Source organism: Pungitius pungitius, chromosome 19 (genome assembly GCF_949316345.1).
Source record: "Pungitius pungitius chromosome 19, fPunPun2.1, whole genome shotgun sequence".
Lineage (NCBI taxonomy): Eukaryota > Metazoa > Chordata > Actinopteri > Perciformes > Gasterosteidae > Pungitius > Pungitius pungitius.
The window spans coordinates 3,148,383-3,171,569 of NC_084918.1; the positions used below are offsets into that span (position 1 = coordinate 3,148,383).

General features: G+C 46.1%; 3 protein-coding genes across 3 annotated transcripts; 2 read left to right on the top strand and 1 right to left on the bottom strand.

The window, feature by feature from the left end:
• Nucleotides 1-2,020: 2,020 nt before the first annotated feature.
• Nucleotides 2,021-5,372, top strand: rdh12l (retinol dehydrogenase 12, like). Its single transcript, XM_037455685.2, has 7 exons — nt 2,021-2,173; nt 2,449-2,564; nt 3,043-3,198; nt 3,290-3,394; nt 4,046-4,255; nt 4,331-4,523; nt 4,867-5,372. The coding sequence occupies exons 1-7, from the start codon at nt 2,160-2,162 to the stop codon at nt 4,967-4,969; spliced, it is 897 nt and encodes a 298-aa protein (XP_037311582.2). The 5' UTR covers nt 2,021-2,159; the 3' UTR covers nt 4,970-5,372.
• Nucleotides 5,373-5,484: 112 nt separating this feature from the next.
• Nucleotides 5,485-15,123, top strand: LOC119198471 (phenolphthiocerol/phthiocerol polyketide synthase subunit C-like). The gene is made up of 6 exons (XM_062559255.1): nt 5,485-6,810; nt 7,184-7,337; nt 7,859-8,019; nt 8,112-8,318; nt 8,396-8,577; nt 8,660-15,123. Exons 1-6 carry the CDS (start codon nt 6,753-6,755, stop codon nt 14,204-14,206), a joined length of 6,309 nt encoding a protein of 2,102 aa, XP_062415239.1. The 5' UTR covers nt 5,485-6,752; the 3' UTR covers nt 14,207-15,123.
• A 182-nt stretch (nt 15,124-15,305) lies between these two features.
• pks1 (polyketide synthase 1) lies at nt 15,306-23,082 on the bottom strand. The gene is given in 6 exon segments (XM_062559355.1): nt 15,306-20,801; nt 20,886-21,067; nt 21,161-21,364; nt 21,540-21,700; nt 21,794-21,947; nt 22,038-23,082. Coding segments are annotated over 6 exon segments (6,255 nt in total). The 5' UTR covers nt 22,096-23,082.
• Nucleotides 23,083-23,187: the final 105 nt, after the last annotated feature.

The window sequence follows — 23,187 nt, forward strand, 5'->3', positions numbered from 1 at the left end:
AGCCTGAGCAATGGATTCAGTCAGAACATTTAAAGCCCACTTGGCCGAGTGACCTTTGCTGCGAAGACAAGACATATTGTTGTATTGGTCAGACGCATTAAAACACGTGCCTTTCTATGGGAACAATGTAAAACGTATAAAAGTTCAATCTTTTTGTGCTGAAACGTATCATTATGAGAGGTGCTGTGTATCCATATAGATGTATTAAAACATGTGTTCCCTAATTGTTTTCTTATCGTAGCCTTTTTTCTGTTGTTCTATTTGAATCAAGTGTCCTGTTAAGTCAGATCAGGGCCTCGTTATCCGAATAGTTGTTGCTCTGGAATTAATATGAATAAAAGCAATTCAGAGTTGATTTCTTCAAGAAGCCATTTGTGTGTTAACCACTTTCCATACTTTCCACAGTGGCACAATAAACCACCAATTTGGAGTATTTTACATGTTTTGTTGAAATCATCAGGTTTCTTCCCGTGAAGAGAGAGATCTTCTCCTTCTGATCTCACTTGTTTATTTGTGTCTTCTGCCCTGTGTATGTATTAAAAAAAACACACATCCTCTTTCTCCCCATCTGCCAAAGTAAAGTTAATTGTCCCATTATAGCTGATGGATTGTTCTCATGTTTATTCAGTGCATCCTCTTGCCTCTCCATTGTCTTTGGCCTCTGGGAAGCTTGCAGGAATAACTTAGGTTTACTGTTATGTCTGATGTTTGTTTTCTGCCGTTAATGATGAAACATTAGCTCCCCCAACAATAACACAGTCAAATAGTCATAGTTCGGTTTTTTGTTGTTTTGTGCTACCGTTGGAACCACAGAGCACCTGTTATATAATGAGAGGATTCACTTAAGCCATGTTGTCATACAGTATATGATAAATCAACCACTTCCTGTAGTACTGAGCACCACTTGTTGCTTAAATAAACAGAATACAATCAGAATAAGTGCACACAAACTTGATTTAAACTCTTTGGGTGATTTACAATCAGTCTGAATACGAGTATGTCTTACATTTACAGGAACACACACCTATCTATACAACTCTCTCTCTCTCTCTCTCTCTCTCTCTCTCTCTCTCTATATATATATATATATATATATATATATATATATATATACTGTATGCACACACACACACAAACACATACACATGAACTCCTTTGCTGACTCTCACAGAGGGAAAAGGGAAGGAAATGTTTGCTTGTGCACAATCAGCTGATGACTGGCTCTGTGTTTCCTGCTCTACTGACCTTCTGTCCCCCACGTCATCCCACTGCGAACTCTCATGTCTGTAAACGCTAATGTCTGTAACGAATGGATGAACCTTTCGAGAGGTTTTCAGTTAACTTTGCTGGCAAATAATTAGCTGTAAACAGAAAGAAAAAAAACTCCCCACCAGAGTGCGAGTCAACGTTTAACGGAATAGCAACCTGTTAATCTGTCTAGAGACATAACAGGAGGCCGGTGTCACACTGAAACGGACTCGCTCGGTCTTTGGCTGCCACCTGCAGCACAGAGAGGAAAACTCTGAGTTTCTTTCTTTTGTCAGTGACTTTTACAGATGAGACTTGAATTGGATATTAAGTGTTAAGAAGTTAAGAATTTTACCGCTGCCTGACAACTAAAGGAACTCATCTCATCTTTTATTATTATTAATAATACTAATATTATTAAAATAATGATCATATAATTATTTCTATCAATATTATAAATACTATTACTACTAATATAATAATTATTATTATTATAACTCTATCTTCATTTATAGTGATATGATAATAATTATTGATATATTAATAATATTTTTGCGTTTAAAAGTAGCTTAATTAAATTTAACACTTGGAAACATGGAAACAATTAAACTTACTAATTAATTATTCAACCCACCCGTCTGGCACAGCCCGCCTTCATAATCGAGCACACACCACAGAGGGCGTAGTGCTCGACGCCCAGCCAATCACCGTGGACCAAAGCGAAACGGGTTGCAGCCGATTGGTTGAAATCTCAGTCGATCAAACACGACAACAATGTCAGTTCCGCATTGTCATATTTCAACCAAACGTTTTTAGGAAGTTTGTGGAATTCCTGCCCCGTTGAGACTGAGATTGAAGATTAGTTTCAGGGTTTTTTCGAGTTAGGAGCCCGCGTGACTGTTGTAACAAAGATGCAGGCCATAAGGTGAGAAGTCCTCATATATTCATTAAAACACTCCAGCTGTCTGAACATATTTAGTGTTAGGTCCTCCAAAGAGGTTAATCACTTTGTTGGATTAACGTTAACTCTTTGTCTGCTAACGTTATATAAACATAGTGTATAGTACAATTTCTATTTTAGCCGGTTAAGAGCAGATTGTCACAATGATTTGCCGTTGGCTGCATTTGCTTTGTCATCGTTAACACATCACACCCAGTTTCTGCTTGTTGAGTCACCAACTGTTGTGCAACTTTTCTCAGAAACGTCTTCCGGGCCGCCTGGTCCTCCGCTGAGAGACTAGAGGACAAAACTGTCCTCATCACCGGGGCCAACACCGGCATCGGCAAAGAGACCGCCATCGACCTGGCGAAGAGAGGTGGGTTCGATGCCCGCTGCCTGATGGGTCTACTTTCTGCTGGATCTACTTTCTCACGCCTACTGGCATCAGGACTGATTGATGTAACATGTTTAAAATGCACTGGTTTTATTAGATTTCACAGTACACATTGTACACTTAGTTCTACCCGCATGTTTTGCATTTTTAAGTCAACCTTTTGTGAAGTTTAAAATGTCATTTTTTAGGCATAAATTATAATTAATCTGATTACCTATTCACTCTTCCATGCACTTGCGTCACAACATCACAAATTTGACTTGCTAAACCTCGTTTTTTCGGTCAGGGTATTATTTCCCCATCCTCCTGTTGCCATGGTTTCAGCTCTGCCTGCCGTGAAACACGTGATGCACATGATGTTGACATTTCGTCACGAGGGGGTGCTCTCCACCCATATTGAAGAAATCTACAGCTCACGCACACATCTCTGATGCCCTTTTTTGTTTGTTTACCCAATCAGGGGCAAAGGTCATCATGGCGTGCAGGGACATGGAGCGAGGGGAGGCCGCCGCGAAGGAAGTCATCGAAATCTCAGGCAGCCAAAATGTTGTTTGCATGAAACTGGACTTGGCGGACAGCAAGTCGATCAGAGAATTCGCCGAAGCCATCAACCAAGGTGAACCTGGTGTCCTTGTTTTAGATGCACTAAGGGGACATGAAAGAGAATGAAGACACTTAACTCCTTAATGTCCCTTTTTTTTTTAAAGGAGAGCCGAAGCTCAACATCCTCATCAACAACGCCGGCGTGATGGTTTGTCCTTACGGGAAAACCCAAGACGGCTTTGAGATGCAGATCGGCGTCAATCACTTCGGTAAATAAAACTCTGGAGAATCCCCCCCCCTTGGAAAGTTAAAGACTCATATGTAGCCATTTAACTTCCTTTCTTTATGAAAAAAAAGATTACTTTAAAACTTCTCACAATCACCTCTATTAGGGTCACTAAATAAATGATCAGATAAAAAATGATTCCTCTCCGGAGTCGTTTTAAGCCATACGAGGGAGCCGGAATGTTTTAAATGATTTGATAACGACATCGAAGGCTTTTTTTGACTAGTGGAAAATAAAATACAATGTAGCCTGTTGGCTCCAGCGTAGTGCGTTTATCAAGTCTAATTCATAAAGTATTTACGACTGGTTTACCTATTGAAGATAAATTAAGATAATGCAGAATTGGCTGCATAAACATAGATAGCCGACCCAGCATAAACTTTCCATTTATTGACGTTCACATATGATAAGATCAACATTCCCTTGGTAGGACAAAGGGTTTATGACATCCTAACCTTTTTTATAACTTCTTCATTGTTAAACCTGGTTTCCACTGACATGGAGGTTGAAATCTATTTGAAAATAAAACTTTCTTTTTTTAGAAGATCCACTTGAGATGGCGTAGATTCTGGATATGAATAAGGTATTTCTTACGTTCATCAACCTCAAATGCTTTCTTTCCTTGTTTCTCCAGGTCACTTCCTGCTGACACATCTGCTGATTGACCTGATTAAAAGATCGGCGCCGGGGCGCATCGTCACGGTGTCCTCCATGGCTCACTCCTGGGGCTCCATCAACCTGGAGGACATCAACAGCGAGAAGAGTTACGACAAGAAGAGCGCCTACTCCCAGAGCAAGCTGGCCAACGTCCTCTTCACCCGCTCGCTGGCCAAGAAGCTGGAAGGTAAAAACCTGCTTCTCTCCCGTCGCCCACGGCAACGGTAACCAGGGCCGGTTGTCCACCTTTTTTCTTTCCAAGGCTCGGGCGTGACGACGTACTCCCTCCACCCCGGGGTCGTCCAGACGGATTTGTGGCGTCACCTGAGCGGCCCTCAGCAGTTCGCCATGAAGATCGTCAGTCCCTTCACCAAAAGCTCCTCCCAGGGAGCGCGGACCAGCATCTACTGCGCCGTGGAGCCGTCGCTGGGGAAGGAGAGCGGCGGATACTACAGGTACGCTCTGTGTGACAAGGAAATCACCCCCTGCGCCTTCTTGGAGGGAGGCGATTGGAGGTGAACATGTGATGTGTTGAAGGGGTCATTAAACCTTTTACATGTGTAGTCATTCATATTGTTCAGGTGTGCTATTTAGTTGGAGGCAGTATTTGGCTCCTTTCGCATTAATTGAAACACTCACCACCCAGTGCGAAATGGGGTGGAAATCTATTAAAAGAGAATAAACCGAACCGCTAAGAGTCGGCGTGCGTTGCATTAGAGCGGCACCACGGCGTGCAAAAAGAGCCGACTCGTCATCAGAAAACCGCGGCCCCCTGATCCGACGCGCCTTTGCTTGCAGCGACTGCGCTCCAGCCAGCTGCTCGGCCGCCGGGAAGGACGACGTCCTGGCGCAGAAGCTGTGGGACCTGAGCTGCCGCATGCTGTCGGTAACGTGGGAATGAGAGCCGAGCGGATCCATAGTGCAGTTTCCCCCCCCCCCGTTTACATGTTTTACTTTGCAATATGATTCACCGATATTCGTCAAATGCACTGCATTGTCCAAAGATTATCTTTATATGAGGAAAATATGTATTTATCCATTTATTTGTTTATTTACATTTATTTTCACGCTTACATTTACTAATTGCATAACACTCACGGAACTATTGCTAATAAAAAAAATACTAAGTAAATGATATAATTTATATGAAGATTATGATGCTAAATCACTAATTTATCACTAAATGAAATACTTTTGTATACATTTTTGAGTTAGATTTAGTGAATATTTGGAATAAATAAAGATTTGTAATGTGTCGCTAATGTTTTTCTATATTTTCTGGCATTAAACCAACTATTAAACTATCCTTTTGTTTTTGTTCATACTTGCAAAGAAACTCTTTTGTGTCAACAACACAAAAAATCACCAACACGACAAAGAATTTCAGAAAGTTTCGATTCATATGTTGTTTTTTCAGTTAAAGCAGTAAGTCTTTTGGAATAGTTTTCTGTGTGCAGGAACCAGTGGTTATTTACTTATTTCTGTAGCACCGCCTAGTGGCCGTTGTGAAGAACTGCACCAAACCGTGAGAGTCTTCTTAATTTTATGTCTTAAAGCAAAGCACTTACTTGTGCCCTTGCTTTTCCTCCATGAAATTGTGCTAAAAACACCTTATTCTTCATGTAAGTTATTACATACATGCACTCAATAACCTTCCCCAAATACATTGGCCCTGATCTAACCTTTGGACTATTTTGACAAAGAGGCATAAAGATAATTCCACTTCATAACTTATATACTTATAATACTAAGACAATAAAAAAACAGATAACATCTGAGTGTACACATGACGGGACTGTGAAGTCAAAGAGGTAGCTCCAGCTGAGAGGACCCTCCAAAAAACTGGTCACTGAAAATCTGTGATTTGACATTAGAAATCAAACTAGACACTGTACCTGTGAAAACATTCAGCTCTTGTTGCAACTTTGCATCGTACGCAGAGTCCGTGCTTTTCATTGGCATTTGTCAGTTTCATTGTTGATGCTTAATTATGAGCTGCATGAGGTGCACTTAAGCAACCCTGCATACAAGTCATTAATGTAATGAATAATACACACAGCTGCATTGTGCAGCAGAAGAAGGATTGAATGTTGTAAAAGATCTGAAGATGATGGCTCGTCATTAAAAGAGTTTATCAGATTGCATCTCTCAACGTTGACGTATCTAATCACGACATGAACGCATTGTTTAAACATCATGTTTCCACCATAAAATCTGATGAATTATCACCATCATGAATTTAAAGCGCAGATGACCTTGAGTGATTGTTTGCTTTTTGCTTATGTTATATCTGCTGTAAACCTCATTGAATCCGGACCCGGAGTCACTCTGACGTCGGGTAACGTATTGATTCTCTCATTTGATGCTGCTCAATCATTTGCAGGGTCATAAATGTGTGCACCGGAGTCCTTCATCCCCATGGTCACCGATACAATAAAGCATTAATGTTTAATAAAGAAAAGAAGCTGGCTATAAGAATCAGGCGGCAGTGATACTGTAGCCGGGGGACAGGCAAACTAAATGGATGTAAGGATGCACCAGTGCATGACACAACGGGATAATTGATGAATTTGAAGAAAGCTGAACACCTTTTATTTATGGATGTGATGTTGCCTGGTAGGAAGAAAGAAGTTTGACCGCATCAAAGATTTTTTTATTTGCTTTCTCAGTGACGTCGGGTCAGAATGGAGGAAGCGGACGACAGCATTGCTGTGGTCGGCATCGGGTGCAATTTTCCAGGAGGTAAGAGAGTCCAGTTTGGGATCTTAGTTTTCACTCCTTTCCTCTTCTTCTGTATTTTGTTTCTAATATTTTATCAGTAAATTTACCATTTTGAAGATGTTTTCCTCTCGCATAACGTATGTAAAGACACTCCTCGAACTCTAAAAGACAAACTTGTTAATTAGATTAAAATAAATTAAATCAAAATGTTTTCACTCGTCACAAACATTCTTTTAAAAACCATCAGCGTTCAAATGAATCCCCGGAACCAAAGAACAGGTGTAAATTAATTGTCTTTTTCATTTCAAGTTACAAGTTTCACCAAAACCAGTGAAATAATTTAAAAATAGATACTGGGGGAATGTATGCTTCTTTCTTTTTTTTGTTCAACCAGGAGAAGGGCTTGACAATTTCTGGAAAGTTCTGCTGGAAGGAAGAAATTGTTCTGTGCCAATTCCCAAAGAGAGGTTTGACTTAACCGGCTGGTACGACCCCGACGACAACAAAGCGGGTAAATCCCGCACAGCCAAGGCTGCTCTGATTGATGGGTACGCTCTTCAAACGTTATCACGCATATTTATCTGTCAATTAACTCTGTTCTTGGGAGGAATGAAGACAGGTGTGTCCGTAGTATCTTTACTTAAACTTTCCTTTCATTGAGACATCTAAACATTTTTAGGATAAACTAAAAAATGGAATAGTTGATATTCTCCTAATTCTTTCTAAGGTTTGGTGATGGTGGTGAACTCAGTTGTGTACATATATAGTACAGGCCTCTATCTGAGACTTTTACAATAAGACAGGGGCTTACTGTGCTTATAGAGCTTATCTTCTCTTCAATAAATGCTATAAAACTAGTAAATAAGTATATATTACAATTAGGACGGAAGTATGAAACAACACTGTAACTTGTCTTACAGATAATAAAAATGAAGATCGTGTTGTAAACTAACTTAAACTGAGTCATCACCTTAAAGCAGTAAAATCCCTGTCACACTGTGTTTAGTTTATTATCTATTCTACTATCTATTCAAACAATACAATCTATGTTTTGTTTGAATGTTCTCAGGTTCAATGAGTTTGACCACAAGTTCTTTGGCATCAGTGACAGCGAAGTGGAACAAATGGACCCTCAACAGAAACAGCTGCTTCAGTGTGTCTACAGGGCGCTGGAGGACGCTGGGATCCCGATGGAGGAGGCCAGCGGCACCAGGACAGGAGTGTTTTTTGGTACTTGTTGCCAGTTCACTGCGGCATTTCCATCGGATTTATCTACAGCGTCCACCCTATTCCTACCATTGTTTATCTTGATTCTATTGCAGGGCTGATGAACAGAGATTACGAGACGAACGCGGCACACGTGCACCCAAGCGTCATCAACCACTGGACGGGCACGGGGCTCGCCATGAGCATCGCCGCAAACAGGGTCTCCTACGTCTTCAACTTCACCGGACCGTCGCTGTCCATCGACTGCGCCTGCTCGTCGTCCCTGGTGGCGCTCCACCTCGCCTGTCAGTCCATCAAGCAAGGTGGGTGCGGTGTGAGCAAGTGCATTTGGGTGTTTTCCTAAATGGGAGACCATGAAGTCCTGTTTTCATCTCATCAGATGATTGTGACATGGCGGTTTGCGGTGGAGTCAACTGCATCGTAGAGCCGAGGGTGTTCGTAGCTCTGAGCAAGGCCAAGATGATCTCCCCCGACGGGACCAGCAAACCTTTCTCCAGCGGAGCGGATGGCTACGGGAGAGGAGAGGGCTGCGGGGTCGTCCTCCTCAAGCCGCTGAAAAAGGTCAGAATTTTGGTGACGACACTTTACGCCGTTGAAGACATTCTCGCTGTTGTTTCATTTCAGTCTTGTTCTGGCTTCGCAGGCCGTACGCGACCGTGACAACATCTGGGGTATCATCAGCAAAACAGCGGTCAACCAAGACGGGCACTCGGTCACTCCGATCACCAAACCCTCCGCGACCCAGCAAGAGGAACTCCTGCGTCGGGTCTACTCGGAGTCGGACGTGGCAAACGTCCGGTACATAGAGGCGCATGGCACCGGCACTCCAGTCGGAGATCCAACGGAGGCGGGAAGCATTTCAAACGCCATCGCTAAAGCCAGACCCCCTGGTGCGGAGACCCTGCGGATCGGCTCCGTGAAGGGCAACATCGGACACACGGAGTCGGCCGCCGGAGTGGCCGGGCTCATCAAGGTTCTGCTGATGATGAAGCACGAGACCATCGTCCCCTCAGTGTTCTACTCTGAGGAGTCCGCTAGTGTCGACGCCCAAGGCCTGAACATCAAAGTTCCGATGGAAGCAGAGAAGTGGGAAGCTTCGGGTGAAAGAATTGCAGGAGTTAACAACTTTGGGTTTGGGGGTACAAACGCACACGCCATTGTCAAACAGTACAAACGGCCCCGCGTTGAGCAAAAGAATGGAAGGAAACGAGAGAGATATTTCGTTATGTCGGCACATTCACCCAAATCTCTGACTCTGATGATGGAGGACACCGTTAAACAGCTGGAAACAAATGGCCAAGTTGATCTAGATTCTCTGTTGTACACATCGGCGTGTAGAAGAAGCCATCTAAAGCATAAATACAGAAAGGCTTTTGTTGTTTCATCTGTAGTCGACATCAAGGAGAAGCTAGGTGACCTCGCGGGGAAGAATGTTCGCCCGTCCTACTCGGACCCAAGGTTGGTGTTCGTCTTTTGCGGGAACGGCGTCACCTACCGCGGAATGTGCAAACAACTCCTGAAACACGAGCCCGTTTTCAGAGGTAAGGTCAGAGAGGTTGCAGAGCTTTTCCTAAGGCTGAGCACGGTGGACATCTTGGACACATTTGAGAGCGAGCTGGAGGGCGGTGACTTCAACGCTCCGCACGTTGTGCAACCACTCCTCTTTGCCGCGCAGGTGGGCGTTAGCAGCCTGCTCCGACACTGGGGGGTCGAGCCCCACGCCATGCTAGGACACTCTGTCGGCGAGGTGGCAGCCGCTCACTGTTCCGGCCTCCTGTCTCTAGACGATGCAGTGAAAGTCATCTATTTCCGCAGCACCCTGCAGAGAAAGGTCACTGGGGGGAAGATGCTTGTGATCAGCAACATGGCCGTGTCAGAGGTAACCGCCCTTCTCCCTGGTTACTCTGGTAGGATTTGCGTCGCTGCGTTCAACAGCTCACAGTCCTGCACCCTCGCGGGGGACGCGGACGCCATTGAGGACATCTACGAGGAGCTGAGCACCTCGGCCAACGGTCAAAATCTGTTCCTCCGTTTACTGGACGTGCCTTGCGCTTACCACAGCCACATGATGGACCCCATTCTGCCAGAGATTGAGGAGACAATTGGCTCCCTGCAGGCGAATGATCTCCACACAGAGTTGTTTTCAACAGTGACGGGAAAGGAAGCCCAGCAGGGAGATTTCTGCACGGGGGGATACTGGGCTAGAAACGTCCGTGAGCCAGTAGCTTTCGAGCAAGCGGTGAAGTCGGCAACCAGAGACAAGAAGAGCACGGTGTTTGTGGAGATAGGGCCGCGCAGGGCGCTGCAGAGAAACATCATGGAGACTCTGGGTAATGACACAGACGTCCTCGCCTCGGTGCAGCCACAGAAAGATCACGAAACCATGAAGGCCGTCGTGCCGAAGCTGTTTGAACTGGGTGTGCATGTAAATTGGAATACCTTCTACAAAGGACATGAGACGGCGACTCTGCCGATCCCCAAGTACCAGTTTGATCGCTCCGACAGAGATGTCATCATTGGAGCGGCGCAAAAAAACACAGCGAGCGATCATCCTGTGCTCTGTCGGACGGGAAGTGAAAGCAACGTCTTCGGCTGCGACCTGCTGTCCGACTCGTCTTTCTATCTGAAAGAGCACAAGCACAACGGCGTACCCATCGTCCCCGGCGCCTTCTACGCCGAGCTGGGGTTAGCTGCATTCATGGCCAGTGCTAAACCAAGAGTACCGCTCAGCTCACTGCAGGTCGGCGTCGCTTTCCACAGTCCATTTGTTCTAAGCCAGAGTTCGCCCAAAATGAGGGTGCAACTGGAACGAACGGAGAAGGAAACCATGTTCAAGGTCCTCTCCCCGTCTGGGGTGTACGCCTCAGGAACAGTGGTTTCGAAGAAAGAGAGGCCGATTGAGGAGCGGCGCATTTCACTGAGCTCCATCTACAAAAGATGTACGTCTGTAGTGAGCTGGAAGGACTTCTACGGGTATCTCTCTCAAGGAGGCTTCCAGTATGGAGACGTCTTCAGGAACAAGGGAGATGTGCACTATGGAGAAGATCTCAAGGAGGCTTTTGCCAAGGTCACAGTTCCAGACGAGCTGCAGCCTCAGCTCCATGACTACTGCATTCACCCTGTTGTGCTGGATTTTCTCATGCAGCTTCTCCCAGTTACAGTAGAGCACATTTTTGCCGGCAGACCGGGATTTCCGGCCAAAATAGGAAGTTTGACTGTGTTTGAGCCCTTGCAGGAGGAAATGATTGTCTACCTGAGAGCAATGGATGTTGGTGTGGACCACTTTGAGGTTTGCGGCTGCTTCGCGGATAAAGAAGGAAGAGTGCTTGTTGAGGCTAAGCAGGTGATAATCAAGTACCTTGGCAGTCGCTCTCATGTGGTCGAGGAGTATTTTTACCATAATTCCTTCAGTGTTATCCCTGAAGGCCTCACATCTGCTGCTCCTCCCAGGGCCTTGGTCTTCTGTGACCATATAGGGATCTCCAATGCCCTGCAGCCATTTTTGGACTCACGGTCTAGCTTTGTTTCCTTCACGAATGCAAAAGATATCTTGAGCCATGGGTTTCCTTCTCTTTTGGCGAATCTCAAAATAACGGCTATTGAGAAGAACTTTGACGAGGTTTTGTTTCTTTGGGGAAAGGAAGACCTCACGTCACTGGCCGCTGAGGATGTCCTGCAGATCTGTGCGAGCTGCTGCGAGACATTTCGCCAAATCGTCCTTGAGCTGAAGCGAATTTGCTTCCCAAACTCCATCCGAGCGGTCACCTACTGCTCCTCTGACATCACAGTAGACCACATAAGTCCAGGTTTTGCTCTCGCTGGCATGACGAGATCGTTTGCTGCAGAGATACCAGATCTTTTGTTTCAGCTGATTGATCTGCATACTATTTCTGCGAAGGACATTGCTGCTCTGGCCGAGGTCCTAAGATCACATCGTTGCGGCGACTACCCAGAGTTGGTTGTGAAGGACGGGCGGATTCTGAAACCTTCCATTGCCCGCACTCCGCTTAAGATCGTTGACGGCTCGGAAGGCCATTTCGCCACAAGCACGCCTGAGCCCTGCGTCCTTCAGACAGCGGAAGCGCATCAAATGACTCAGCTGAGTGCCATTCTCCTGGAGGAGGAGGCCCAGCCGATCGCGGATACGTCAGTGGAAATTCTGCCCAACAAGATATGCGTTCACTCATCTGACTACTACCCCGTCAGCGCTTCACATCTGAAATTCGGACAGACACTGTACTGGAACAAGCACTCATCACAGAAACACAAGCTGCTGGCTCTCGATTTCGGCGGTACCGTTACGGCTGTGGGGAAAGATGTCAGGAAATTCAAAGTAGGAGACCGTGTTGCTTCCTGTTACCCCATGGTCGCAACCAGCAAGTTAAGAGTCCCACAGGATGTGTGCTACAGCACCAAGCGGTTCCCATTCCTTCAAAGAACACCCTGTGTTTCCTACTTTGTGCTGGCATGGGAGATCCTGCACAGAGCGTTGCCCAGAGCCAAACACAATCTAGGAATCATATCATCAGAGCCAGATTCGGCTCTGATGAAAGTCCTGGAACTCACTTTTTCCAAGTCTGGCCGGAATGTGAACGTCGGCGCGCAGCGGAGCGGCTCGTTTGTGGATGCAGGACAAACGGACGTGTTTGTCGTCCTGCCTCCATTTGATGAGTCTCTAATTTCGCAAATGTGTGACTTCCCAGGCGTCACGGACGTTGTCTTCATCTGTGAGTCTCAGATGCAGTGTTTGCTCGCGACGGATGTGTTCCAAAGTGCGAAGGAAAGTGCTCATGTGCAGATAATTAAAACGACAGTCATTTTTAAAAAGGGATCCCTGATTGCACGGAGGCCACACATCTATCGCTGGCTGAAATCCTTGAACTTGAGCAGGAAATTTGCTCTCGAGAACTTCACATTTCAAAATGCGAACAGTGAAAGCATTGAGAGTCTTAGTTCAGAGACGCCAAAGTCCTACTTCAACTCGAAGAAGCTGGCCGTTGTGGCGCTGGAGAATGACGTTGACCACAAAATGTCGCACATTCCGTTTTTACCAACGAAAAAACAGCTTTTCCGAAAGGGAGCCGTGTACATAGTGGCCGGGGGGCTTTCTGGTCTGGGCTTTGAGACCGTCAAGTTCATCTCTCAAAGAGGGGGGGAGTACGTCGTCGTACTCTCCAGGAGCAAGCCAACACCAGAGGTGCATCTGGAGATCCGCAACGTGGAAACACAGTGTGGAAACTGCATCGCCGCCATGGAGTGCGACGTGTCCGTGTCCCAGAGCGTGCGCAGCGTTGTTGGCGCCATTGGCCGGAAATTCCCCGGCTGTCCGATCCGAGGGGTGTTTCACAGCGCGGTTGTCCTGCACGACGGCCTGATCGAGACCCTCGACAGATCCCTCTACGAGAAGGTTCTAAAACCCAAAGTGAACGGGGCGCTGAATTTGCACCACGCGACCCAGCGTTGTCAGCTGGATTACTTTGTGTGCTACTCTTCCATCTCGGCTTTCCTGGGAAACGCGTCGCAGACAAACTACGCGGCGGCCAACGCGTTCCTCGACATGTTCTGTCAGTACCGCCGCAAGCTCGGGCTGCCGGGGCAGTCCATCAACTGGGGGGCTCTGAACCTCGGCCTCCTCTTGAACAAGGAACACTTCCAGCGCTTTCTGGAGGCGAAGGGCATGATGGTGCTGGACGTGGCCGAGATTCATAAAAGCCTGGAGCAGTGCCTCGTGCTCAATCGACCCCAACAGGCCGTCTGCAGGTTTCACTTCAGAAACATCCGGTACAACATCCTGTCCCAAAACACGGCCCTGACCAATCGTCTGTCCGCGTTGGTGGACGAGGCGTTCCAAAAGTCCAAGGAGCAAGACTCTCAGGCCAAGGAATCGGAATCGGTCTCGCCCAGAGATTACGTCGTCTCGCTGCTTTGCGAGACCATCGGCGTCGATAGGAGTGAGCTGAAAGATGAGTCGCCTCTGTCATCTTTAGGCATCGACTCCATGCAGGCCATGACGCTGCAGAATCGTATCTTTCAGGAGAGGGGCGTCAATGTGCCTTTGGTGAAACTGTTGGATCCCGATGCCACGCTGTTGACAGTGGTGTTGACACTTAGCGAGAAAGGTGAGGGTGAAAGTGATGAGCGGGAGCCTCTTCCTGCTGAGGGTGTCGCTGCTGCTTTCACCAGGTTGTAAAATACGGAAATCAAACAGTCAATACACACAATCCACAGTTATTGAATTTTCAATATTCATCATGTATTTTGTTTATTTTGTTGTCTTGTATGGTACATTTTTGGTTGTTGTTTTTGGTTGTTTATTTTGTCATTGTAGTTGGTAATGTTTGTAATGTTTTTACATTGTTAGAAAAATTTATTATTTTTTCCATCCATTTTATTGATTCTTTATTGTAAAATACTTATTACATGAACATAAAACTGAAAATAATAATTTTTGTGCATTTATTTTACTAATATATTATTAATTTATCTTTAAAGCTTGTTTTTAATTTATAATAACGTGCTTGTCCAATGTCAACTCACTGCCAGTTTTACTTCCACTCACTTCTGACAGGTAATGGTCAGTTGTCACTGCTAGATCATTCATTATGATCATCAGCTTTATGATGGAACAAAACATCATTTTATGGCATTATGGTATCTCTCAGAAATCTTTGATGTGTGATTACGGAGTCTTTTGCTGATTGAACTTGTGGAGACAAAGACTACATGCAAATGAACATGATTTTATTATGTGTTTATGGCTTAGTTTGAAAATCTATTGATCTAGAAAGTATGATTATCACTATTCTGAGGAAGAGATATTTGATGTTGTAACTAAGCAGATTTGACAATAAATAAAAATTGTTTGACCATCACTGAAGTAAATCTGATAACATCAAATGTTATTGTTTTTTTTGTTGCCTCTAATAAAACAAGTTATCAAGTTATCTATGTTCTTAAAAAATTTAATTCAATAACACTTCACATTTAATCATGAAGGTTCATTTTGTTCATCCACATTTCCAAAAATCATTGCCACTAATCACAAATGCAAAATATGTTATAAATAAATAACTCGTCTTTTGGTAACCCAATCAATGGTTGGATTTATTTTACAGATCTTTCAGAGAAAACCTTTCAGCAACATACATATACATACATTACTAACCAGAAGATATTGTAATAGGGTAGTAATACAAACAAACAATTATTTCCACTGACTGGATAAAACATCATTACAGTCTCCATGGCAATACAAAAATTACATCAAAGCATTTGTCATTTCTCACTTGTTAATCCAAAGTATTTTTTGATGCAGCTCATTGAAATGATCCATTATTCTTTACGAGAGCTTCCAGAGTGGAGACTGTGCAGTTGGGGTCCAGTATTCTAACCAAAGCTACGTTGACACCCGTCTCTTGGAAAATCTTATTCTGCAGAGTCATGGCCAACATGGAGTCGATGCCCAATGCACACAGAGCCATGTCCTTGCCCAGCTCGTCCACGCCAACGTTGCTGATGTCACTGACAATCGCTCTCACGCTGTCAAACGCGGAAGACAAACGGACCCTGCGCTGATCGCTTAGTTCCTCTTTTAGTTCCGCCTCCACCAGCGGCGACAGACGCTCTCTGAGGGACACGTTCTGTGACAGGACATGAACGTGGAGATTTTTGAAGTTGAACTTGCAGATGACTTGTTGCGGTCTGTTCATCCAAAGACACAGCTTAAGGGCCTCCCGGACGTCGCACACATCCATTGTCATCATTCCTTTTGTCTCCAGGAACCGTTGGAAATGGTCTTTGTTCAACAGGAGCCCGAGGTTCAGAGGGCCCCAGTTGATGGACTGACCGGCGAGTCCAAGGTGTCTCCTGTAATGACAGAACGTGTCGAGGAAAGAATTGGCGGCGGCGTAGTTGCATTGGGAGGCGTTGCCGATGAACGAAGAGATGGAGGAGTAGCACACGAAGAAATCCAGTTGGTTGGCCAGCGTTGCTCGGTGAAGGTTCAAAGCCCCACTCACTTTAGGCCGCAGCACCTTTCGGAAGAGGGGCTCGTCGAGGTTTTCGATCAACGCATCGTGTAACACTGCAGCACTGTGAAACACTCCTCGGATTGGACAAGAAGGGAACCTTTGTTTGATGTTGGAGAAGGCGTCCGCCACCTGCGTCCACACAGAAACGTCACATTTGACGTTCACGATGGTCACCCCGTGCCTTCTCTGGAGGAGTTCCATTTCAAACCGCATCTCGTCGGTCAGACTACTTCTGGACAGAGTTGCAATACAACCTCCCCCGTTGTGGGTAATGAACTTTACCGTCTCAAATCCCAAACCAGAGAGCCCTCCGGTGACAATGTAAACACAACTTTGTTTAAATAGTTGGCCAGACCCTGTGAGCAAAGGGATGTCTGACGCTTGACAGTCAGGTTCTCCATCATTTAGAACAACTTGCTGCACCGTATTCTTTGTGAAGTAGGACTCTTCTACGCCCGGTGATGAAAAGGTCTCTCTTTTCAAAGGTAGAGATACTGTATCAAACCCTAATGACAACAGCCAATTAGAGATCTCCCTGTTGTGCATTTCCAGACTGGCTCTCTGGAGAACATCAGCGACATTGAGTCTATGGACATGGATGTGTCCACGCTCCAGTGCGAACATGCTGACATGTGACATGTGACCGCCATTCACAAAAATGACATGTCTGTCGAGACTTCCGTTCTCATGCATCTCGTCCCAAGAGCCATCGCACAGGGAAAGAAGAACAAATGCATGCGACTGATCCAAACAAAGCGCTTCTCCTCTGGAATGTGACCGAGAGGAAACATTCCAGCCGGACCGGTTTGCCGACAGGGCCAAAACTTTCACCAGAGTCGACGCCGAGTTGGAGGAGATGATGGTCAGCTTCCTGTGCTGCGGTTTTACCTTATAAAGGATTTTCTGCAGGATCTCCCATGCAAGTACGAAGTAGGACACACATGGGGCGTCTTTCAGAAATGGGAGTCTTTCTGTGTTGAAGCACACCTTTTCGGGAATCCTAATCTTTGCCGTGGCGGCGACTGGATAACACGAAGCGACACAATCTCCCGCTCTTAGATTGTGAACATGTTTCCCGACAGCCGTTACAACGCCGCTAAAATCTAAAGCGAGAAGGCTGTGGTTTTGTGGTGCGTGCTTGTTCCAATACAGCGTCTTTCCAAAGTTCCAATGCGACGTGGTGACGGGAAAGTAATCAGACGAATGCACGCACACGTTGGTCAGCTGAATCTCAACTGAGTTCTCTTGGACAACAGCTGCATTGGTGTCTTGGGGGATGGCCGACAAGCGAGCCGCTCTGTATGGATCAGCTGTCTGCAGAATAAAGTCGCTCTCGCGCGCTGAGTGCGTGCCGCCTTCACGCGAAGCCCCGCCCCCCGCGGGCGTCGTCCGCTCTATCCTGGTTGTTGACGCTTGGCCTTTGCTGATCGTGACCTCTCGCTCTTTGCAGGTGTTTATCACGCAAACCAGCATTTCGACGTCTTCGCTGGTCGCGGAGGCAAGGTCAATCAGTTGAAAGGAGACATCCGGCATCTCCGCCGAACAAGCCCTCGTCATACCAGACAGGACGAGGCCCGGACTGACGCGGTCCACGAGCGCTTCCGTCGATCGGTAGGTAATGACGCGGACGGTGCAGCAGCGTTCGCTCTCCTTCGAGGCTAAAACAATCTGGCGAAACAGCTCGCAGCAACTCGCCGAGCAGTCAAGTATCTTCTCAGACGACAAGTGACTGAGGTCCTCTGCACCCCAGATGAAGAGAATGTTTTCTATATCAGCGCTGGTAAGTAGCCCGAGCAATAAATCACGGATTTGGTCTGCCATCCAATGCTCTCTGCTCTCCACAAGAGCCGACTCTGCGTGTAGGTATGGCCTAAGCCTTTCAGCTATGCCAAGTTTGTCTTCAAAGACTATTGCTTTTATTTTGCGATTTTGCAAGTCTCCAATTTCGGGAATTGGAGTTATTTCATTATGGAAGAACCGTGACTGAAGAGCATTTGAGCGATCGCCCAAAAACGAGATCCTCACACCCGTAAGCTCCACCAGTACATGGCCCGCTGGGGTGGAAATGCTACCACACACATCCAGGAAGTCAGGGGTTTGTTGAGTGGCTCGCAAGTACATGACCATTTTCTCTTGCAATGGTCCTGATATGGCAATTCCACCAATGGCTGAGGGGAATCCCTGCTTTGCTGTTAGCCGGCCAATAGCTACAACGGCAGTCATTTGCAAGAAATAGTCCAATAACACAGGGTGGATAAAATACTCATGAAGGTGTTGCACAAGTTCATCGGGTGCCTTGATTGCCGTCACAGCTTCCTTGAATTCATCTCCGAAATGCACTTCATCAAGCTGTTTGAAGACAGCGCCATATTCAAATCCCACCACAGTAAGAATTGAATAAATCTCCTTTCTCTTCATAACCAATTTGCACCTTTGGTAGATCATGTCGAGACAGATAGTTGGTTCCTCCAACAGCAGTTGGCCATCTGTAAACGCGCATGTGCCGGAGGTGTGTGTCGCAGCAGAAGAATGTATTTTAAATGAAGCTCCATTCTCTGCATGATCCAGTGTCACTTTCAACTGGTGAAGGTTTGAGTTAAGTGTAAACAGACTCTCAAACCTCAGACTCAGCCGGAGCTGAGAAACCGGTTTCTTGGGCCTTGAACTTGCCATCACGGAGGCATAAGCTAGCTCAACATAGAACGCGCCCGGCACAATGGAAACGCCGCCGTTTTTATGCTCCCACAGATATGGGGCGGTGTCCAAGGAGAGGTTGCACACGTACTCTTTGTTATCCGGCTTTGTTCGGGATATCAGGGAACGTGGACGGAGCGCAGATGAGTTTTCACCTTTTCTCAAAGCGTTGAAATTCAACACTTTTTTCGTGTTGATGAACTGATAGACTGGAAGTGCTGTGGGCAATGTCTCACAACCCCTGTAGAGCTGATGCCAGTCCACACTGACGCCCATCTCAAACAATTTACCCACAGTAGACAAGATTGTGTCGGAATCTTTCTCTGGCTGGACGGAGGAAAGGACGGTGGCGTTTTCCCCCAAAGTTTCATGAATGCTTCTTTGCAGAGCCCTACGAGGTCCAATCTCTACAAATACTACATTTGCCCTTGAGTGCATGTCCCTGGTGGCAGCGCGCAGTGTTTGCTCAAATAAGACAGGTTCTCGAATGTTCCTAGCCCAATAGCTTCCTGTTCTGAAGTCACCATCAGAACACCTGCCTCCTGTCACCGTTGAAAAGAGTTTGCACTCTTGGTCGTTGTTGACACCCAAGGGCCCGATAATTTTCTCAATGTCCTCTAGGATAGGATCCATCATATGGCTGTGGTATGCTGCCGGCACATCCAACTCGTGGAGGAAGAGACTTTCTTCCGTCAACATCTTCAACCTCCGATGAAGGGTGTCCACAGCAGCTGCCTCCCCTGACAGGGTGCAGGACCGGGGGCTGTTGAAAGCAGCAACACAAATTTTCCCAGAAAACTCTGGAAGGATTTTTAACACGTTTTCAACAGCCCAATTACCGACAACGAGCATTTTCCCTCCGGTGACCTCGCTCTGAAGGGTACTGCGGTGGTGCACCACTTTCACGGCGTCCTCGAGAGACAACAGTCCAGAACAGTGAGCGGCAGCAACCTCACCGACGGAGTGCCCGATCACGGCGTCAGGTTTGACGCCCCAGTTCTTTAGGAGAGCGGCGATGCCCACCTGAATGGCAAAAAGAAGAGGCTGGACAACATCTGGCTGATTGAGAACGTCACGATCGAATTCACCAGCAATCCATTGGCTGATGCTGACGCTTTTATGGCTTTGAAAGAGATTCTCAACGGCGGTGACCGTGTCTCTGAAAATTGTATTTTCTCTCAGGAGGCACTTGCACATGCCCCTGTAAGCAACCCCATTCCCACAAAACACAAACACCACCTGGATGTCAGACATGACAGAATCGGCATTTGTCTTCAACGCAGATGTCAGCTGTTGTTCTAAATCTGGGAGGGAAGATGTTGGAAAGGCCTTCCGGTATTTGTGTCTGGAATGACTCCTTCCACATGCTGAAGTGTATGAAAGTGCCTGTAGATCGACTAATTGATTACGGCAAAGCCTCTGGAGGGTGTCGGTGATGGACAGGATCAGCGATTCCGCACAGGCTGCAGATATCACAAAGAGTTTTGGACAGCTTTTGGGGATCTGAGTGGGCACAGTAGTCTTTATGTACTCTCTTACAATCACATGTGCATTTGTGCCTCCAAAACCAAAGCTGTTGACCCCGGCGAGCCTCCCCAGCGACCCCGCCGTTTCCCATCTTGCGGCTTTAACCGGAATACTTATACTCAAAGCCTTCACGTCTACACTGGCATTGTCTTCCGAGTAGAAAACCGAGGGGACGATGGTCTCGTGCTTCATCATCAGCAGAACCTTGATGAGCCCGGCCACTCCGGCGGCCGACTCCGTGTGTCCGATGTTGCCCTTCACGGAGCCGATCCGCAGGGTCTCCGCACCAGGGGGTCTGGCTTTAGCGATGGCGTTTGAAATGCTTACCGCCTCCGTTGGATCTCCGACTGGAGTGCCGGTGCCATGCGCCTCTATGTACCAGACGTTTGCCACGTCCGACTCCGAGTAGACCCGACGCAGGAGTTCCTCTTGCTGGGTGGCGGAGGGTTTGGTGATCGGAGTGACCGAGTGCCCGTCTTGGTTGACCGCTGTTTTGCTGATGATACCCCAAATTTTGTTGCAGTCTTTCATCGCCTTTGTAGAGAAGGTCACACGCATATTAGCAGACAATCCAATTTGATGACGCCATATAATCAACTCAACGCAATACTTGCTTACAGTTTTCAGAGGCTTGAGGAGGACGACCCCGCAGCCCTCTCCTCTACCGTAGCCATCCGCTCTGCTGGAGAAAGGTTTGCTGGTTCCTTCAGGTGAGATCATCTTCGCCTTGCTGAGAGCAACGAACACTCTCGGCTCAATGATGCAGCTGACGCCTCCACAAAGAGCCATCCCACAGTCTCCTAGTTTAAAGAGAAAGGGAAATTAAATTCAAACAACGTCATTGTGGATTGCCCTCAGGTATGGCATTTGGCTGGGGAAAGGAAACTAAATACCGTGTTTTATAGCCTGGCAGGCTAAATGCAGAGCCACCAAAGAGGAAGAACAGGCCGTGTCAATAGCAAGAGAAGGGCCAGTGAGGTTGAAGGTAAAGGAGAGTCTATTGGCAGCCACACTCATGGCCGCCCCCGTGCCATTGTAGTGGGATATGGTTGACGGACTGTCGCTCTGAAGAATCTCGTAATCCCTGTTCATAAGACCTGCAGCATTATCAAAGCAGAATGGATATTGTGATATTCTGTTGGTTTTAGAACCATCAACAGGTCAAACGTACCCACCTGTGACTTTTTTTAATTAAAAGGATTTTACTTTTCCTAAAATTTGTTATTTAACATTCCTGTTGTCAAAAATTGTAAAGTCAAATCAATTGGTCACCCATGTAAACTCCAGTTCTGCTTCCGCTGATGATCTCCATGGACATTCCTGCATCTTCTAATGTCCTGTATGTGCACTGCAGGAGGAGTTTCTGCTGAGGGTCCATGAATTCAGCCTCTGCTTCAGTAATGCCGAAAAACTTGTGATCAAATTCATTGAAGCTGAAATATAAAAAAAAAAATAAATAAATAAATAAATTAAAAAAAGCACCAACGGAAAGATAAAAAATTTAATCTTAAAAAAATGATCCTTACCCTTCTATGAGAGCTGCTTTGGTTGTTTGCGTCTTTCCTGGTTTGCAACCATCGGCATCGTACCAAAATGTGGTGTCAAACCTCTCAGGTGGAATATCTACGACACAGTTCTTTCCCTCCAACAAGACCCTCCAGAAGTTGTCCAACCCTTCACCTAAAATAAAACAGAGCACAACACCTGTAGTTCCTCCTCTGGAAAAAAACAACATTTAATCAGAGCCATTTTAAAATGCATAATGTATACCTCCGGGGAAGTTGCATCCAATCCCGATAACGGCTATGTCATCGTCTGCGTCCTCCATCGTTGCTTTATTCTAAAAGCCTCCCAAAAAAGTCCTGCCGCTCCATAGTGAAGCCTAAAGTTCAGTCCTGGTTGCTTTCTTTGGCCAAATGTAGAGCTTCTCTACCTCCCACCTCCTTTTGAACCACTGTGCCATGAGAAGGGACACAAGGACACAACAATGCTCTGCCTTGTTTCTCAGTCGGCTTCATGTGGAACTAAACGCAGTAACACAAACTGGAGATTATTGGAAGGCACCGGTGAATCCCCGTTTGTTCTTATTTCCACAAGGTCTGCTTATCAATGGCAGGATACAAGCTCCTCTAACTGCTCATTTACATGCGAACCTGTGGTCACATCATCTGGGGAAGGATGACATTTGTGTGCGGGACAAGACTGCATTGATCAGGTGTTTTTGCTTAAAAATAAACTCCTGGGAGGAATCTGATAGATAAATGCGTATAAATCAATCTATCTTGACAGTGGCAGGACTCAAATTTAAAGTCAGTCTAGTTTATATCTTGGTGTGAAGTCAGAAAATATTCAAACCTCCACATTTTGTTATGTCGCTCAAATGAATTACTTCTATCATCCAATTTTTTCTCAAAGTAATAACACAATGCGTTTGTTATTGCAAAACTGGTGAATCCAATTGATTGGACCAGAGTGGTGAGAGATTGAGATCCAGACATCTCTTGTCATTATGGGGAAACATCCTCTGGTTTAGCATGGAACCAAGAAGGGGTCCGAAATTGTCAGCTGGTAAAAAAGAAACTGCCAACTGAGTGAAAGGTGTCAGTGAATGAGGAACAGACTTCCCTTCTGCTTCACAGTTTGTCTGCTTGTGGTTTTAACACCATCAACATTTTCTAATTGAGTCTCACGGCGGTCACCAATCTTTCTATTTCCAGCAGTAGCAGCCTGCAGTGGACAAAAAGCCCAAGCTGATGAAAACAGTGAAGCATTTAGCAGTAGAGCCCCAGATATTCCCTAAATGAATGTGACTGTTTCCCCATTTGGATCTGCTAACACATTAGCCACACGAGCTACAGTTATTTAATCAATCTCAAGTTGCTAAAATGACTGACCTCAAGCTAAAGTATCACTTGTCATG